Raw genomic sequence first — 18,454 nt, 5'->3', positions numbered from 1 at the left:
GGACATTTGTTACATTGGGAGTTTATGGCCAGCACAGAACACACTAGACCCATCTAAAAAATCAAACAAGCAAAGAACCCAAATAAAATGAGGAAGTAGCAGAGTAGCATGCCTCATCTCTATCCTGTATCTCTTGGGATGTTTGAGGGATACCTGAAAGAGTATTGCTGGATCAGGATCTCTAGGCCTGATATCCCAAGAGAAGCAACCAGGGCAGCAGAAACTCTTTTGAAATCTTCCATCCCTGTACAAAAAGGATTCATGAAGACACCAAGCCTGCAATGAACATTATTTATTCTCTTTTCCTGTGTCATTGGTGTTCTACTAACTAGGTAAGATTTTCTCCGTGCATGTGAGTCCACAGATTGGAGAAGAAGTCTGAGTCCCACAGCACAAAGTTCTCAACGGTAGAAGAGAAGCACAGCAGCTTCAGTTATCTTCCGGCTATTGCTGTACCCAGTGTGAGTTCCGTATCCATTCCAATCAAATGAAGAGAAGTCTCCACACTGCCGAGGGTTACTTTCTGGGAAGAATCCTCCTCCACCGATGCAGTGCTAAAAACCAAAGAGGGGGAAGTAGCAATGAGAGATCAGCTGGTGATTTGATGTGTAGTGCCCTCCCCAAAGGTGTTATGCACTGAAGACCTGGTCCCCAGAGTAAACAGGACTCTGGGGAAGGGCTTGGACATGAGGACCCTGCCTTCATCAACTGGCTCATCACTGATGGAATTATAATTTTGAACTGACTATTGGGAGGTGGTGAAGCTGGGTATGGGGGTGGGGATCTGCTTTGAGGAAATAGGCCACTGAAGGTGTGAGTGGCTTGTTTTGTAGGGCATTTTGCCCTGGCCTTTCCTGGTTTTTCTTGGCTCCTTGCTGCTACGAAGTGAGCAATATTGCTCTGATATGTGTTTCCTGAATGATATTTCTGCCCCACTATGGATTGAAAAGGAGTAGAGCCAAATGTCTATGTGTTAAAATCTTGGAAACCATCAAACCAACAAAGCCCTTTGTCTTAGTCACTGTTACTATTGCTGTGATGAAACAAATGACCAAAGGAACTTGGGAAGAAAGGGTTATTTGGCTTAAACTTTCTCATCATTATTCATCATTGAAGGAAGTCATGGCAAGAACTCAGAATTCTCCTACTAACCCCTTGACACAATGAAAATCTGTACAAGCTCTGGAAAGGGATGGGAATGAAATGGCAACAAACAAACCAAAAACAAACCAGTAACAACCCAGTTACCTGCCGCCACACATAACTTAAAAATGGGGATTTACTTGGGGAAGTTCATTGACAATTTTGTCACCGTGAACATCATAGGCTGTACTTACACAAGGTAGAATGACTATGGTTAGTAGGCAATACAAATCCTCTGGGACCACCAATATTTACAATGTCCATCGTAATCAAAGCATGTACATTGGGGCTAACGAGATAATTCTGTGGTTAAGAGTATTTGATGCTCTTGCAGAAGACCAGGTTTGGGTTTCAGAACCCATATGGGGCTCACATCTGTTGTAACTCCAGTTCCAGGGCATAGAATACCCTATTCTTCCTTAAGGGCATCAAGCACTCAAGCAATACATGCACATATATACAGGCAAAAACACTCATACATATCAAATTAAATAAGTATATCTGAAACAACACAAAATAAAATTCCACCCAAACAAGCTAGTAGTATGGGGGCTGGAGAGATGGTCCTAAGGTTAAGACATCTTACTACTCTATCAGAGAACCATAAGTTCAGATCCCATCATCCATATTAGATCTCAGAACCCAAGCAAAGGGCTTAAATCCAATTCCCAGGGATCCAATATCTCCTTTTGACCTTTGTAATCACTTGAATACACATGTGCACACATACAGAGTCAAGTAAATGCCTTAAAAACCAGAATCATATAACTATATATCCATCTTTGATCACAAACATATTCAGCATCTAGATATCCTGGCTTACTATTTCATATTCATCCACTCAAATGAAAAGCATGAAATCATTCAAAATGTCTGTTGAGATACTCCTTTACACTGTGTGAAGATGTGTCAGTGTGATTGGTTCAATAAAATGCTACATGGCCAATAGCTAGGCAGGAGTCACATGTGGGACTTCTGGACAGTGAATGCTCTGGGAAGAAGAAAGGCAATCACCAACCACAGATGGAAGAAGCAGGATGGGTGTCATGGAGATGAGGTAATGAGCATATGGAAGAACGTAGATTAAAAAATGTGTTAGCAGATATACACTGAACTGAAATCTGGAACTTAGTTGCAGAGATGGAGGAATGAAGAGTGAAGGGGTCGGTACCAGGCTGGTGAAACCCACAGAAACAGCTGGCCTGAACAAGACAGAGCACATGGACCCCAGATGCTGTCTGGGAGGCCAGCACAGGACTGATCCAGACCCCTGAACATGGATGTCAATGAGGAGGCCTCTGCACTCCAGGGGCCCCCTGGTGGTGGATTAGTATTTTTCCCTGGTATAAGAAGAGCCTTTGAGAGCCCATCCCACGTGAAGAGATGCAGTCTTGCCCTGGACACATGGGGGAGGGCCTAGGTCCAGCCCAGGATGATGTGGTGGACTTTACGGAGCCCCTGTGGAGGGCCCTACCCTGCCTGGGGAGTGGAGGGTGGATGGGGTGGGGGGGTAGGTCAGGGTGGGGTAGGAGAGGTGAGGGGAGGGAGAGGGAGAGGGAGAGGGAGAGGGAGAAGGGATTGACATGTGAAACAAGCTTGTTCCTAATTTGAACTAATAAAAAAATGTGTTAGAAGGAGGACCCTAAGAGGGAAGCATGAATCTTCCTGGAAGTGGAAGTAGATGGGGTGTCCTGGGTAAAATGGAGGGGGTGTCAAGGGCAGGGGGTGGGGGTGGGAACATGAAGGGTCAGGGTGATGAAATTTTGGGCAGGACTGAGTGGGAGAATGATGGGATGTGTATCCTGATAGAAGGGGCCATTCAGGGCTTAGGAAGAATCCTGGAGCCAGAGAGGCTCCTAGGAAGCCACAAGGATGACCCCAACTAAGACTCCCAGCAATAGTGGAGAGGGTCTCTAAATTGGCATTCCCCTGTAATCAGATCTGTGACTTCCCTAGTTGTCATCATAGAGCCCTCATCCAGTACCAGATGGAAGCAGATGCAGAGATCCACACCTGGGCAGAGCTCCAGGAGTCCAGTTGATGAGAAGGATGGGGGTGGGGAGGTGGGGGTGGTTGAGCAAAGCAGTCAAGACTGTGCTGGAGAAACCTACAGAAACAGATGACCTGACCTAGTGAGAGCTCACGGACCCCAGTCGTAAAGCTGGGGAACCAGCATTGGATGGAACCAAGCCCTCTTAATGTGGGTGCTAGTTAGGAGGCCGTGGCAGTCTATGGGACCTCTAACAGTGGAACTAGTATTTATCCCTAGTGCACAAATGGACTTTGGGAGCCCATTCCCTATGGAGAGATACTATTTCAGTCCAGATACTCAGAGGGGGCCTAGGCCCTCCACCAAATGATGTGATAGACTTTGATGGTCCCTCATGGAAGGCCTTACTATCCTTGGAGAGTGGGTGGTGGGGGTTGGAAGGGGGCATGAGAGGATGGGAGGGAGAGAGAAAGGAGGAAATTATATGTAAAATAAGATTGTTTCTAAATAAAAAAATTATTAGGAAAAAAGAAGTCTTCCTGTCATTATTTGAGAGCTGGCTGGTTGGACAGAAAAAGGCTCATTACAAATGTCTTCAAATCCCCAATTTCTGTATTCAACTATTAATAAACTTGAAATCTTTGAAACTCATCAGTTCCCGACCTTCTCCCCCAAATTTCCATCTCACTGCTTCAGTCTCTCATTTGGACCATAGAAACCATTTCAATACTTATTTTCTTATGCTTAATCTTTCCTTCATTAGAATCTGTTACCTTTAGGCTACCAATGTCATCTCTGAAAAATAAAAAAGCATGCTCACATCAATGTTACCTTCCTGTTAAAACATTGCAGTAATGTTCATAACTTATCAAGTCCAAAAACCATTGGTGTAATGTAAAATTTTTTCCTGATCTAGTCCATTTTAAAATTTCCAAAACGAACACTTCCTGTATCCTGCATCCATCCTACACACCAAAATTGAAAACAGTTTTCTACTCCCTCAACATCACATGATCTTCCCATTTCATCATTCCACATCACAGTCTCAAGGTCCTCCTTGACAGAAAAGCTGTCTCATCTTGGCCAAGTGAAGAACAAGCTTATGGCCGAGGAATGAATGGACACTGAGATCCTAAGCATCACCTGCTGGGAGCTGAGGACCCTTTTCTCAGACTGTTACTTTATGGGAGCTGGATCCCAAAAGAACATGCTGAGTATTTGCAACAGGGTCTCACTATGTAGCCTTGGTTAATCTGGAACTCACTATGTAGTCCAGGCTGGCCTCAAACTCACAGAGATCTGCTTATCTCTACCATCCCAGTGCTGGGATTGAATATGCGTAGCACCAAGCATAGCCAGAACATGTTAAGTTGTTACAGCTTTCACTCTGGCGATAAAAGGCCTCCATTCTTGACCTTTTTGGTAAAAAGTTATTAAAAAACAAAACAAAGTAGTGTGAATCTAATGATCCCATGTTCAGAGGGACATCAAGTTGCTGCAGTGGAGTCAAAAGTATCTTCCTTGTCACTTAGTTGATATACTAAGTTCCAACAAGAGAAATTTCTTGTGATAGGGAGGATAATGGCCTGGATGAGGTCTACCGGATATCCAGAATTCTCCTAGTAACCCCCTGACACAATGACATCTGTACACGCCCTGGAAAGGGATGGAAATGATATGTTTCACTCTAAAAGCTAAATTCCAGGTGGAGAGTGACAATACCTGGTGACTCTATAACAATCTCAGCCTCTATAGGCTTGTACCAGACTTCATGAATACAATGTCACCCTCATTCCAGGAAACTGAGTGTTTTATCCTAGTATGTAAGCAAACAGCAGCAGTGCATTAGGAGTTTGTAATGTTGACTATGGTGTTCAACAAGACAGGATATCTGTATCTACACAGAAGTTCAGATCCCCGAGTCCAAGCAAGATAAGGGGAAGCGTCACACTCTCATACATGTACACACACTAAAAGGACAGTCTACCATACTCAATGTTCACAGGTACACACTGGCAACCTCAGTCTTATTGGTGAGTGTCTTTTGTCACTACACAGACTCACATGCTCGGTGTTACATCCGGTGACCTTAATTCCAGCACACAAGGCATTGGCTGCTCTCTCATTATTAAACACTCTGAATTGGATGTATCCTGCAGTGAATTCATCTGAAAACAAGGGACAGAAAAAAACATTCAAGGAAAATGCTAGAAATAGCAGCAAGACCAGAGTTTGGTGGTGCCAGTTCCAGGATAAACAGTCTAAAATATCAGACCCACTGGGCAAGCCTCATCTATTCACATCCCCAGACCCCAAGAGCCAGTCTTTGAGAAAAGGTTCCCATCTGCCAGAGCTTGACTAGAGAAACTTATGGGACAAGAAGGTCTCTACTGAGTACCTCCAAGGGTTTGTTACAGCAGTTAGCAAGTGTATTCATTCTGGTCCTGTTTATGTTTATCTTGCTAACTTTTAAAGGATAATACCTAGGGCATAAATAAGAAGAGCTTTGAATTATACAGCACAGGCACAGCATTTATAAAGAGTATGTACCACACTTGTGTTTATGTTAAACCATATAAAGTCATCCCTCACAAATGAAATAAAACTCCATTTTTTCCTATTGTTGAACTCTATGCACAGGGACCTGGTTTGTCTGACTGACAGTGGGTTGCAAAGAGTAGATTCTAGAACCATGTATCCCCAGTGCAAATGGTGACTCTCCTGCTTATGCCCTGTGCTCTCAGGCAAGTTTCTGGACCTTCAGTGCTCCAGTCTTCTAAGCTGTAAAATGGGTTAGTGATAGTTGAGAGCCCAAGGAGAATCAATCGAATGAACTGAAACAAAACGCAACATTCAGAGAAGAGAATCAGGCTGTGGTGGACGGTAAATGACTGTTACTTATCATAACTGAATTTACCACGTGTCCTGCAGAAGGTTCAGAGGAGACTTAGAGACTCACTGTTCCAGCCCTTGGGAGGCAGAGGCAGGTGGATCTCTGTGAGTTCGAGACTAGCCTGATCTACAAGACTAGTTCCAGGATAGCCTCGAAAGCCACAGAGAAACCCTGTCTCAAAAAAAGCAAAAAACAAAACAAAACAACCCCCCAAAACAAACAAACAAAAACAAAACACAAAACAAACAAACAAACAAACAAACAAACAGACTCACTCCGGCCACCGGGGGAGTAATAAGAGGCTGTCTTCTGAGCATCACCGAAGTCATAGAACACAGGCAATGCAGGGCCGTTGTCAGTCCAACACTTCCCTCCTCCATATATCACTGGGTATCTCTAGAAGGAACAAAAGAAGTCACTGCATAGGAAATACAGCTTTGACAATCCCAGGAACACTGTCCTGCAGGGAGAAACCCAGGATTTGTGCAGTAACTGAGATGGTTGCAAACCAGTCAGATAAGAAAGGATCATTTCATTTGTCTGTGTGTCTCTGACACACTGGGTTTCTCCCCCCATTCCTTCCTCCTCTCCTCTTCTCTTCTCTTCTCTTCTCTTCCGTTCCCTTCCCTTCCCTTCCCTCCCCTTCCCTCCCCTTTCTCTCCTCCTTTCTCTTCTCCCTCCCTGCTTCTCTCCTCTCCTCTCTTTTCAACATACCCCTACACTTTGCCTATCTTGGCACATTACACTTAGAATTAGGAAAACATGGGACACCACCCACCCAACCTCCAACACCTGCCTCTCTCTCCACACCCCTGAAAAGCAGCCTCAGCCAGCAGTCTCAAGTACCTGGTACAGGCCAAACAGATTATGGCCCATGTATTTCAGGAAGCCAGTGAAGGTGCGGTACCTCAGCAGGGAGCTGTTCCTCCAATTTTGCAGGGGGCTATTGTTGGGCACATGCCAGATACCTACATTCTCAGCCTGGATGTCGAAGTAGCCAGGGTTCTGGAAAGCAACCAACACTGAGCCTGACCAAACTAGGAGATTTCACTAAAGAAAGACCCACATGTACAGTCCTCAGCACAGCTGATGTCTCTGGGCTCCAGGGGGACAGATGGCCAGCCATGCTCAGATGGCCCCATTCCCAGTGACAATGGCCCCACCACCACACCTACTTACCTAAAAGACTACTTGGGAGGGATGTTGAGATTCAAGATAAGTATTTTCCCTTCCTCATCCCTATGTTGAAGGGCAACCTTCCACCCTCTCCCTGGCACGCTTGATCTACACTCACATCCTCATGCTCTCCCAGGTGGCTACAGAGTGTACCAACCTTGTAGTCATCACTTGTGGCCCCCTCTGCAGACCCAAAGGTGTTGTAGTTGGCCCAGTTGCCATCCCCCTCTGGGCTGTCTGCTCTGTTGCCTTGCTGACTGGACCAGCGATCACCCACTGTGCACTTCCCATACATGTTGTTCTCATGCACACTGGCCACCAGGGTCCAGCCACCACCTGCAGTGGTCATGTCACAAAAGGTCTGGTAGATGACACCATTCTTCGTGCGGAGGAAATAGAGACCATCTGTAGAGAGAACCAGTTCACAGTCCTCCTGTGTGCAGGCTCATTTTCCATCTCTGTTCTAGCAGCAGAATGTCTCTAGGAACTACAAACATGGCTAATGCCTCAAACACTGAGTGTCCTCCCACAGGTGTTCCTGGGGATGTGCCTGAGTTCAGAAAGCCAAGCGTCTGTGACTGAGGCAGAACACAGAATTACCCAAAGTGACAGTGATGTTTTTGTTCTAAAGTTAAACACAGTATCATCAAAGGACTTAGCAGTGAAAGACCCGCTTGGAATGCTTCTGCATGCCCCCTGCCCCTCTGTCTTCCCCGCCTGTGCCGGTGCTGGGTGTTCTCTCTGGAGCAGGCGGGAGGAGCAGTTGACTGAGGGCAGCGCAGCGGGACTGAGCAGGGCAGGGCCAGGGTTCGGCCAGGGGCTGGAGAATGCAGCGCGGGCGGCGCCTGGAAGGGGAACTTGAGCTGGGAGAGCAGCGGTGCTGCTTGTCCAGGAGCTGCGAGCCGGGAGCCGCCTCCAAGGCCAAGGACACGGGGGCCGCGGAGCTGCCGGGGCCTCCCAAGCCTACACCCTGGCAGGGCTCGCACCCCCGGCCTGCCCTGCCTGGCACCACGCCTCGGGTCTGGGGCCGAGCAAGGAGCCCGCGAGGAGGCCTGAGGGCGAGCACCAGGTGGGCCGGCACGAGGGCGAGCACCAGATGGGCCGGCACGAGAGCAAACACCAAGTGAGCCGGCCTGGGCCCTGCCCCCGAGCCCCCGCCCGATGAGGAACACTCCGTCCCAAGGTCTCCGCCCCCAAGGTCAGCCATCTGGACGCGGAGGGGGGAATTGAGTCTGTTGTACCAGACACCAGACCTTGAGAATATGCTGGTCTGGAATGGCTCTGTGCCTCATTTGAACCACCCAATAGAAATGACTCTGTATTTCACCTCATTTGAAAGACTCTTTGTTTCACCTCATTTGAATGACTCTATACTTCGCCTCATTTGAATAACCCTGTATAGCGCCTCATTTACATTGACCAATGGGAATAGCTCTGTACAATGCCTCATTAGAATTATCCAATAGAATCCCTGCTTCTAGCTTGCGCCTTTTTCCCTATATAAGGACCCCTTTCCCTTGGCTCGACGCGCTTAGCCACACAGAAGCTAAGTCGCCCCGGGTACCCGCGTCTCTAATAAAGCCTCTTGCAGTTTGCATCCAAGCTCGTGGTCTCACTGATTCCTGGGTACGGATCTCCTTCTACGAAAGTACCTCTTCGGGGTCTTTCAGCAGCTCCACTTGGTAGATACCCAAAGAACTGGGAACAGGGACTCAGATATGTACATTCATGTTTGTTACAGCTCTTGTCACAAGACCTGACAGTAAGCAACAAGCCTAGTCAAAGGACACAGTCAGCAAGACAAAACAGCAGCCCACAGGCTGGGAAAAGATATTCACCAACTCCACATCTGACAGAGGACAGATCTCCAAAATATACAAAGAACTCAAGAAGCTAGTCTCCAAAATACCAAACAACCCAATTAAAAAGTGGGGTACAGAACTAAATAGACAATTCTCAATAGAGGAATATAATATGGCTGAAAGGCACATAAGAAAGCGTTCAACATCCTTAGCCATCAGGGAAACGCAAATCAAAACAACTCTGAGATACTATCTTACTCCTGTCAGAATGGCCAAAATCAAAAACACCAATGACAGTTTATGCTGGAGAGGATGTGGAGAAAGGAGAACATTTCTCCACTGCTGGTGGGAGTGCCAACTTGTACAGCCACTTTGGAAATCAGGATGGCGACTCCTCAAGAAAATGGGAATCAGTCTACCACAAGATCCAGCAATTCCACTCTTAGGCATATACCCAAAAGATGCACATTCATACAACAAGGACATCTGTTCAATGATGTTCATAGCAGCACTATTTGTAATAGCCAGAAACTGGAAGCAGCCTAGAAGCCCCTCAACGAAAGAATGGATAGAGAAAATGTGGTACATTTACACAATGGAGTACTACTCAGCTGGAAAAAACAATGGAATCTCGAAATTTGCAGGAAAATGGATGGATCTAGAAGAAACCATTCTGAGCGAGATAACCGAATTGCAAAAAGACAAACATGGTATGTATTTATTCATATGTGGATTTTAGACATAGAGAAAGGATTACCAGCCTACTATCCACACTGGCAAAGAAGCTAATACACAAGGAGGTCCCTAAGAGAGACATACTTGGTCCCCTGAAGAAAGGGAAAAGGTCACTATCCCCTGAGCAAATTGAGAGCACAAGAAGAGGGGGGAGGGAGCTATGGGAATGAGAAGGGAAGAAGAGGAAGGATGCAGAGGTCATGAGGGAGCAGAAAGGTTGAGTCGGGGGAAGAATAGAAGAAAGAGTATGTGGTAGGTAGGGTTTTAGTTTGGGGGGGTTGTGGTAGGGGAGGACAGGAGGGAGAAGGGAACCAGGATTATCATGTAAAACAATCTTGTTTCTAATTCAAATAAAAAAATCTGAAAAAAAGAAACAAGCCTAGTATTTCTCTACAGAAAAGGAATAAGCCTTATCGTGTGCTGTCTTCCATGCAGAATATACATTATTTACATTCCTGTATATCCAATAGAGCAAGAACAGTGAGGTGGGCTGAGAAATTGCTCCATTTTTTAAGAGCAAATACTGCTCTAGCAGAGGACTCGAGGCAGGCTCACAGCACTAACACTTGGCAGTGTACAAGTGCCTGTCACTCCAGCTTCTGAGGACCTCATGGCCTTTTCTAGACTCTGCACGCATCTGCACACACATCTACACATTCCCACACACAGACATGTAATCCATTCACAATCATAGCAAGATATTGTAGCAGGAAATAATCAAAGATCCAGAGGCAGATATTGGGGATCAAGTTTCAAGCTGAAGATCAGAAAAACAAAGCAGCCAGCCACTCGCTCTTACCTCTACCTCAGCTCAGACCAAAGTGTGGATCATAGAACTGAGCCCAACTGCACTGCTCCTCAGTTTCACTCAGACTGCAAAGTGGCTACAGTCTTCTGAGACTGAATCACAGCTCTGAGACCCTGCTCCTGTCCTATATAATTCTCTAACGATGGGATTAATGGTATTTGATCCAGGTGCTGAGATCACCTTTGTCTGAGTTGTGTATCTTTAGGACTGGATCAATTTTGTGTGGTCAGTGTGGCCTTGAACTAACAAGAGATCCCTCTACCTCTTAATCCTGAGACCTGGGATTAAAGGTGTATGCCTGGTTTCTATGGTTTATGCCTGACTTTGCTTTCTGGATCCTCCAGAAAGCTTTAATAAATCAAAAATATTGTATCACCACAATAAATGTTTTAAAAATAAATTTTCTGTTCTACAACACATATGAGATTTGAAGCATGCCCTTGAAATAAGGCAGGTTACTCATATGAGGTAACAAGAATTGACAGATTCATAGAAGTAGGCAACAGGATAGCAGCTCACAGGGAATACAGGAATTTTTTATTTTGTGGCTATAGACTTTTCATTTAAGGAATAAATCTTTCTGGAGATGGATAGTGGTGATTCCTTCCATTGTGAAAGTCGTTATTGACTCTGAAAAACCTTCAAATTGGTTAAGTGCAATTTTTATCTGCCATGTGCATTCTATCAGTTTTTCTTTTCCTTCTTTTTTTTTTTTGAGTCAGGATTTCTCTGTGTACCAGGCCTAGCTGTCCTGGACCTTACTCTGTAGACCAGGTTGGTTTGAATTCACAGAAATCTGGTTGACTCTGCCTCAAGAGTGCTGAGATTAAAGCATGTGCTTCTACTGCCTGGCTCTATTACATTTTTATATCAAAAAAGAGGACAAAATCCTGATTTCCTAACTGTGTTATTTGTTTGTATTTTGAGACAGGATCTCCCCAGACTGGCTTGGAACTTTTAATCATCTTCTTTGGACTCTCAAGTGTTGGAATACGGTGTGCTCTTTAAATGCTTCATCACTTACCTCGTGCCCTAGTCATCTCCTGCTTGATTTCCTTGCAGCTTCTGAACAGAGAAGATGACACAGGATTGGCCAGCTTGTTGGTATCCAGGTTCTCTTGAGCTAGAGAAGATGCAGAGTTTCACTCTCATGGGACACCCAGCCTCCCCTTGTCATTCATCCTAATGACTTCCCAAAGCCTCCCTCTGAGAATCAACAAGATTTCCAACTAGGAAGAGAAGGTTTGAAGGTGGAGAACTTTCTTCCCAAAGTTCTGAAAAGGGAGAATAAAGTGAAGCTCAGTTGTAGGAAGAAGAAATGCAGGGACCCTAATGTGCCTGAAAAATGGGTAGCAAGACTGACAGTGCAGAGGCTTGACCAAGAGACCATGGAATAGAAAGCCTGCGAACCAGCCTCAACCCTACAAAGTCCTCTGAGAACCTAGAAGCATGGAAACCAGTGAGAGCTTTGGGGTCTGAGCTACTCAGATGTGAGTAGATCCAAGTCAAGTATGTTTGGATTGCATTTACTGTGCTTAGCCTCAATTCCTTAGTGTCTCATATCAAGCTGAGAAAGATTTTCATGTGGAGATCAAGTGAGATGGCATTTAAAGTTTTGTCCTTTTCCTTAAAGACATTAAAACAGCAGTGAAGAGGAATTGTTCATTTAAAAATAATATTGATCTCCTGTAGAGAGCTGAATTGAATACAACCTTGTCTGGACACAAATCAGACATTGAAATGCCTAGGCCAAGGTCCTAAGCACAGGGGGAGACTAGGATGGACACAGTTCTTACAGAAGTTCCCCTAGAGCTACACACAGGTACAGAATCTGTACCAGGGCATTCTCAACAATCTCACTGCCACTGGTCAATTCCTCCAAGAGGATATCAGCATCCAGCCTACATCTCAGTGGAATCATCTCTGGGGGATGGACGAGGTTGTATTTACATGTCCAGGAAGTTATGCATAATTACATACATATATCCCCACAATTAAACACAAAGAGGCCTTTATTTTTGTGTTGAATTGGGAAGTATAATTGGAAAAAGTTGGAAAGAGGAAAACAAATGGGAAAACAATGCATCATATTTAATTAAAATTATTATAATTTTTAAAAAGGCATGATTGGACAAGGTGACTGACATCTTTAATCGCTGTATTCAGGAGTTATAGGTATGTTGATCTCTGAGTTTGAGGCCAGCCTGGTCTACAATCCAGTTCCAGGTCAGCCAGGGCTACATGGAGAAACCATGTCTTGAAAAACAGCAAAAAAACAACAAGAACAATAACAAAAGCATGTTCTCTGGCCCTCAGAGACCCAGGTCATGGAAGTAACCCAGTCTGGTGCTAACTGTCTTTAAATCTAGAGGTGACTTGAGGAAGCTGGGTCCTGCAGTAAGACTCACCTGCAGTGCAGCCCATGGTGGCCACGATGAGAAACAGCAGCAAGCAGAGTTTGCTCATGGTCATCTAGGGAAAGAAAGATAAAGGTCACTCTATATTCAGACCACCTTTTTCTCCCATCCCAATTTCAGCTCCTATCCAGTCCTACCGAAAGGCTCCTTCCTTTCCTTAAACTCCTCACCTCTCTGCTCCCTGAACTGGAGTCTATTTTCCTTGTTCCATTGACAGCAATTGCCTTCCCCTCCATACCTGGACAGAAACTCAGAGTTGCCAGCTGAGTGGAGTTTCTTTCTGCAGAGACTCTAGTGTGGTTCTGGTGAGACTCTTGTCCTTTTATGGGAAGAGCCTGGTGGGAATCGCCCAGACTTTGCCAGGCTCCCCCTTTCCTGGCAGGATGCCACTGTAGGGGCAACTTTTGTTTATTGCAGCAAAGTTCTTTGTACAGTGTTGACTCATGGGATTCAAAGGCTCAAAAAGACAAATATTAAATGTTGCATCCAGCAGTATTATTAGGTTTGGGTATTCCATCGATCTGTGTATTTTCAAAAAGGAAATAGATTAGGAGACTTGTAACATTTGACATCTGTTTGGATTTTTTTGTTAGTGTCTTTCTTGCAAGGAAATACTTAAAAAAAACCCCAAATTTATAATTAACCTTATTTCATAGGAGAAAAAAGCGCCTATTTTTGGGAGGGTAGTGGTGGTACAATGTATAGAAGAATGCATTTCATGTAGCCCAGGCTGGCCTGAAACTCACTGTTTAGGTGAAGATGTCCACGAACTCCTGATTCTCTTCATCCCACCTCCCAAATGCTGGGATTATAGGCAGACACCATTGACCCTGACTATAAAAGGGGAAGTTTAACAACACAATAGTAATACAATCATTTAAGAATAAATAAAAATCTTTAGTTTGCATAAATTGTGTTCCATATAACTTTGACTTTTTTGTCCTTGATTTTCTCATAGTTACCACAAAGTAGTGGAGTTTTACAATAGACTGCATTTGGGATTAAATCACTCAAAATCCCCCACCCCCATGATGCTTCCAGCTTCTTCCATGCCCACCTTTGTCTTCTCTTATATTTTTGGCTGTGAGCCTAGCCTTTAACGACTGAGCTATCCCTCCAGCCCCCACCTTTGTCTTCTCAAGGTCTCTGATGCCACTTGAGCTCTAATGGAATGAATTGTCTTTTCCTCACCAAGGAAGCATCTTCAGTACAAAGCTTTATTACACTACTGCTAATACTGCAACCCTTTGAGAGTCATCTTTTGGTTAAGTTTATAGTTTATATATCTTTGTGTGTTCAAAGGACTGATTTGCACAATATAACTCAGATAGACTGATAGAATAGAATAAAACAGGCTTGTAGCTCAAGTGGTAGAATGTTGGCCCTGTACACATGGGCTATAGGTTCAATTCTTAGCATCATGTAAACTAGGCATGCTGGGGCAAGCCTGGAATTCTTGCCCTTGGGAAGTGGCAGTAGGAGGATCAGAAGTTCAAGGTCACCCTCTACTACATAACCTGGTTGGAAGCCAGCCTGTGGTCCATAAGATTCCTGTTTCAAAACAAACAAAAAACAAACAAACAAACAAAAAACAGAAAAAAAAAACACCCATCCAAACCAAAACAAACCTGTTCACATACACAGAACATCTATACATCTTTTAGTGAATAAGTTCAAGGCCATCTTGGTCTACATGTGATTTGGAAGTCACCCTATCTGTAGTACATTATTGTAGTGAGCCCAGATGGCTGGTGTAAGGACCAGCCTTCAGCAGCTCAGGAATTGAAGGGGAGCCATGAAGTTGGTGCACTAATCACTCAATTGACCACTCTACCTGAGGGAGTTAAACTTGATTCAATAGGGCTGACCCAGGGGGCCAAATTTAATTCTGTTAGGCCATCAAAAAGAGAAAGACACACACACTCACACTCACACACACACACACACACACACACACACACACACACACACACACACACACACTCCCCACACCAAGTTCATTACAAAGAGGATTTCCCCATAACCAAAAGTTACACAGTTACTACATAATCATCATAAAAACATATTTCTTGAATAAGTCAGCTCCAATTCATTTCTTAACCTCATCTTTACATATTTTTCTTTTAGATTTCTCACAGGTCAGGAGTCTTTCATCCATAGCCATTTACATAAGCAGTAGATATTATAATTGCCAGAAAAACTGGTCACTTGTTTCACTTTTCCTATTTTAGAGTTCTGTACAATTACCTTAATTAACTGACCAATTCTTTGTTTTCTAGTTGCATGAAGTCAAGTGTTTAAAGTTTTTTTATTATTATTTTATTTTTTAGCTATAATGCACACTAAAACTCGTGAACAAATTTCCCAATATCAAAAAGAACTTGAGCTAACTCCTGGGCCTCAATTGTTTTCCTAATCATTAACCTAAGCCATAATCTATATGACTACACTTCCTTGTTTCTATTTTGTACCCTTTGCAGCCTCTGCTTTATCAGGGGTAGGGGGAGCATTATATCCTACCTTAACTGGTATTAATTTTCCTACTAAACTAACCTCTGTCATAATCCCCTACTATCTTTGTTAAAAACTCTTAATCATCAAATTTTATTTAAACTAACACTAATATTGTATAAAATCATTGCTTTAGTTAAACAGTACATCTTGAGAGGAAATCATCTTCATAATAATTCACGGGTAAAAATGTCCAGGAGAATGGAAATTTTTATGATTTAATCACACTGCATCAAAGGCATTGGGGATCCCTGCTCCCCCCACACCCATTCACACCATGCCAGATGCCAGAGATAAATGACAGTAACAAACCTGTAAAGGCACAGAAGTAGCAAGAGACATTTAGGAAGTGAAGCCCTCTGGGCCTTGCCTATCCAAGAATCACCTATCAGTGCCTTGCATTGCAGTGAGTTGAACTCCTGAATCTCAATTGCCACCTGCCGCTCCTCTGACAGGGCCTGCACTAGATGTTTCTTTTTCTTTTTCTTTGCATTTCCGTCTTACAATACATCCCAACTGCAGCCTCCACCCCTCCACTCCTTCCATCCCCCACTCCTCAACCCCTCTCCCCAGATATTCTTCCTCCATTTCCTTCTTGTTATGCTGTGTTGGACTGATATCCCTGGGAGACCTGCTCTTATTTTTTTGACAGCTTTGATGTCATTATATATTTCTTACTTACTGGTACATAAGTCATCGAACAGCCTATAACTTTTTAGACCTAGGACTCTAAGACTCTAGGGTATTTGGAGGCTGTCACCTCCCTAACCACCAGTGTCTAGCTCCTACTGCCTGTTATATCTGTTCTTCATCTGGCCTGATCCTAACCCCACAGTCCTTGACACCTGTGTTCAGGTCTGGGTGTATTTAGTGGTGACTAAGAGAAATGCCACCTCAAAGTAGCTTTCAAGCCACGGGGCCTGCATGGTTCTGCAGTGTGTATGTTATGGCTGTTCGCTTGGTGTTCTTGGGGGACTCCTAACAGTGGGAGTAGAGGGTATCTCTGACTTTGTTTCCTGTTCTCAGGACTGTTTCACTCCTACTGGGTTTCCTTGTCCAGACTCAATATGAGGGCCTTTTTGTTGTCTTATTTTGTCTTGTTTTGCCCTCTTGGCTGTCACCTCTGGAGACCTGCTCTTTTCTGTAGTGGAAATGGAGGGGAAGTTGATTTTGAGGGAAAGGAGAGATGGGGGGAGTAGAGGTTGAGAAAAGGTGGTAGCGTGTATTATATGAGAGAAGAATCTATTTTCAATAAAAATAAAAAATAAAAAAATGTTAGGGCCTGAGTTCAATTACCAGCACCCATGTCAGGTGGCTACAATAGCAGTTTCCTCCATGTACACCCTCACTCATGTGTACACACAGACACACAGACACAGACACAGACACAGACACAGACACACACACACACACACACACACACACAGACACACACACACACACACACACACACACACACACACAGACACAGTTAAAAGTGAAATAAAAAGTAAATATATCACCTCATGATATAAGAACTCTAGAAAGAGAGAAGCTCCAGGCTTAGCTGACATTGCAGTTTCTTTATGTCTTCAAGGCTGTAAGCTCTTTCTGTCTCCTTCTTGCTTCACCTATGAGTGAGCTCAGAGTAGCTACTGCTGCTCCATGTATTACCACAAGACAAGGGAGAATGGCTCTTCCTTCCTACAGTTCTTTTTCAGGAGGGAGGAAGCATTTCCTAGGACCTTCTTCATGACTGTCCTCATTGGCCACAGATGGGTCCTGTAGTGCAACAGTGCTCTTTTGGGGACTGGAAGATTAGGTGGTCTGAACACTGTCAGCTTCTTTCCTCCAGTTCTGGGGACAGGAATCCAAGATGAGTGCATCAGCGGACTCTCCTTCCAAGGCCTCTCTGCTGACTGTAGACAGCCACCTCCTCCCTGGGTTCTCTCCATGGTCTGTCTGAGTGCATGTGCTCCTGATATCTCCCTCTGGGCTCAAACTTCCTCATTTTGAAAATAGACCAGCTCTATTGAATTAAGAGCTGTCCTAACAGTCTTTGTTGGAGAGGATTCAGAGAAAGAGGAACACTCCTCCACTGCTGCTGGGAGTGCAAACTTGTACAGCCACTGTGGAAATCAGGATGGCGACTCCCATAGAAAATGGGAATGAGTCTACCATAAGATCCAGCAATTCCACTCCTAGGCATTTACCCAAAAGAAGCACATTCATATAACAAGAACATCTGTTCAACCATGTTCATAGCAGCATTATTTGTAATAGCCAGAAACTGGAAGCAGCCTAGATGCCCCTCAACCGAAGAATGGATAGAGAAAATGTGGTACATTTACACAATGGAATACTACTCAGCAGAAAAAAACAATGGAATCTTGAAATTTGCAGGAAAATGGATGGAACTCGAAGAAACCATTCTGAGCGAGGTAACCCAGTCGCAAAAAGACAAACACGATATGTACTCACTCATTCATATGTGGACCTGCTTTATGATCCATAGTAGTGACCATGCTTTATCAGAGCTGTTTTTAATGATGTTGCTCAGAATGGTTTCCTTCCAGATGATGATTGAGAAGCTAATTAAAAAAAATGGTGCCAGATACCACAAGAACTGTGCTGTTTTATGAGATTTTGTTTTTTACTTTTTTTTTTGTTTTTTTTTTAATGGAGTGTGCTGGATGTCTCTACAATTTTGTTCAAATGACTGCAGAACCTGGAAAAGCTGTTGCTGCTATTGATGCATAACATGCTGCTATTATTGGTCTTTTTACATATATATATATATAATTTGAATTTTTGGAAACTTTAGCTTTGCTGTCAACTTTGGAAAAAAGTATCCCAGTTTACCATGTTGAGTTGGAATTGTACAGAAATTAACAGCCATATTGGTCTAGAAATGTTGAACTTGATTTTTTTCCATTTGTACAGGGGCAACACACTGTATTAAATATATAAGGTCTTAAAAAAAATGAAGGGATTTTGAGA

The 18,454-nt window shown here is 44.0% G+C and overlaps 1 protein-coding gene across 1 annotated transcript; it reads right to left on the bottom strand.

The window, feature by feature from the left end:
• Nucleotides 1–401: 401 nt before the first annotated feature.
• Nucleotides 402–13,013, bottom strand: LOC100759987 (intelectin-1a). Its single transcript, XM_035445800.1, has 7 exons — nt 12,956–13,013; nt 11,572–11,670; nt 7,360–7,607; nt 6,873–7,031; nt 6,302–6,422; nt 5,198–5,301; nt 402–554 (listed from the first exon to the last, which is right to left on the bottom strand). The coding sequence occupies exons 1-7, from the start codon at nt 13,011–13,013 to the stop codon at nt 402–404; spliced, it is 942 nt and encodes a 313-aa protein (XP_035301691.1).
• Nucleotides 13,014–18,454: the final 5,441 nt, after the last annotated feature.

The sequence above is a fragment of the Cricetulus griseus genome, chromosome 5 (assembly GCF_003668045.3).
Source record: "Cricetulus griseus strain 17A/GY chromosome 5, alternate assembly CriGri-PICRH-1.0, whole genome shotgun sequence".
Classification (NCBI taxonomy): domain Eukaryota; kingdom Metazoa; phylum Chordata; class Mammalia; order Rodentia; family Cricetidae; genus Cricetulus; species Cricetulus griseus.
Note: the sequence above shows the minus strand (reverse complement) of the source record. Positions and strands in the feature narration are given on the sequence as shown.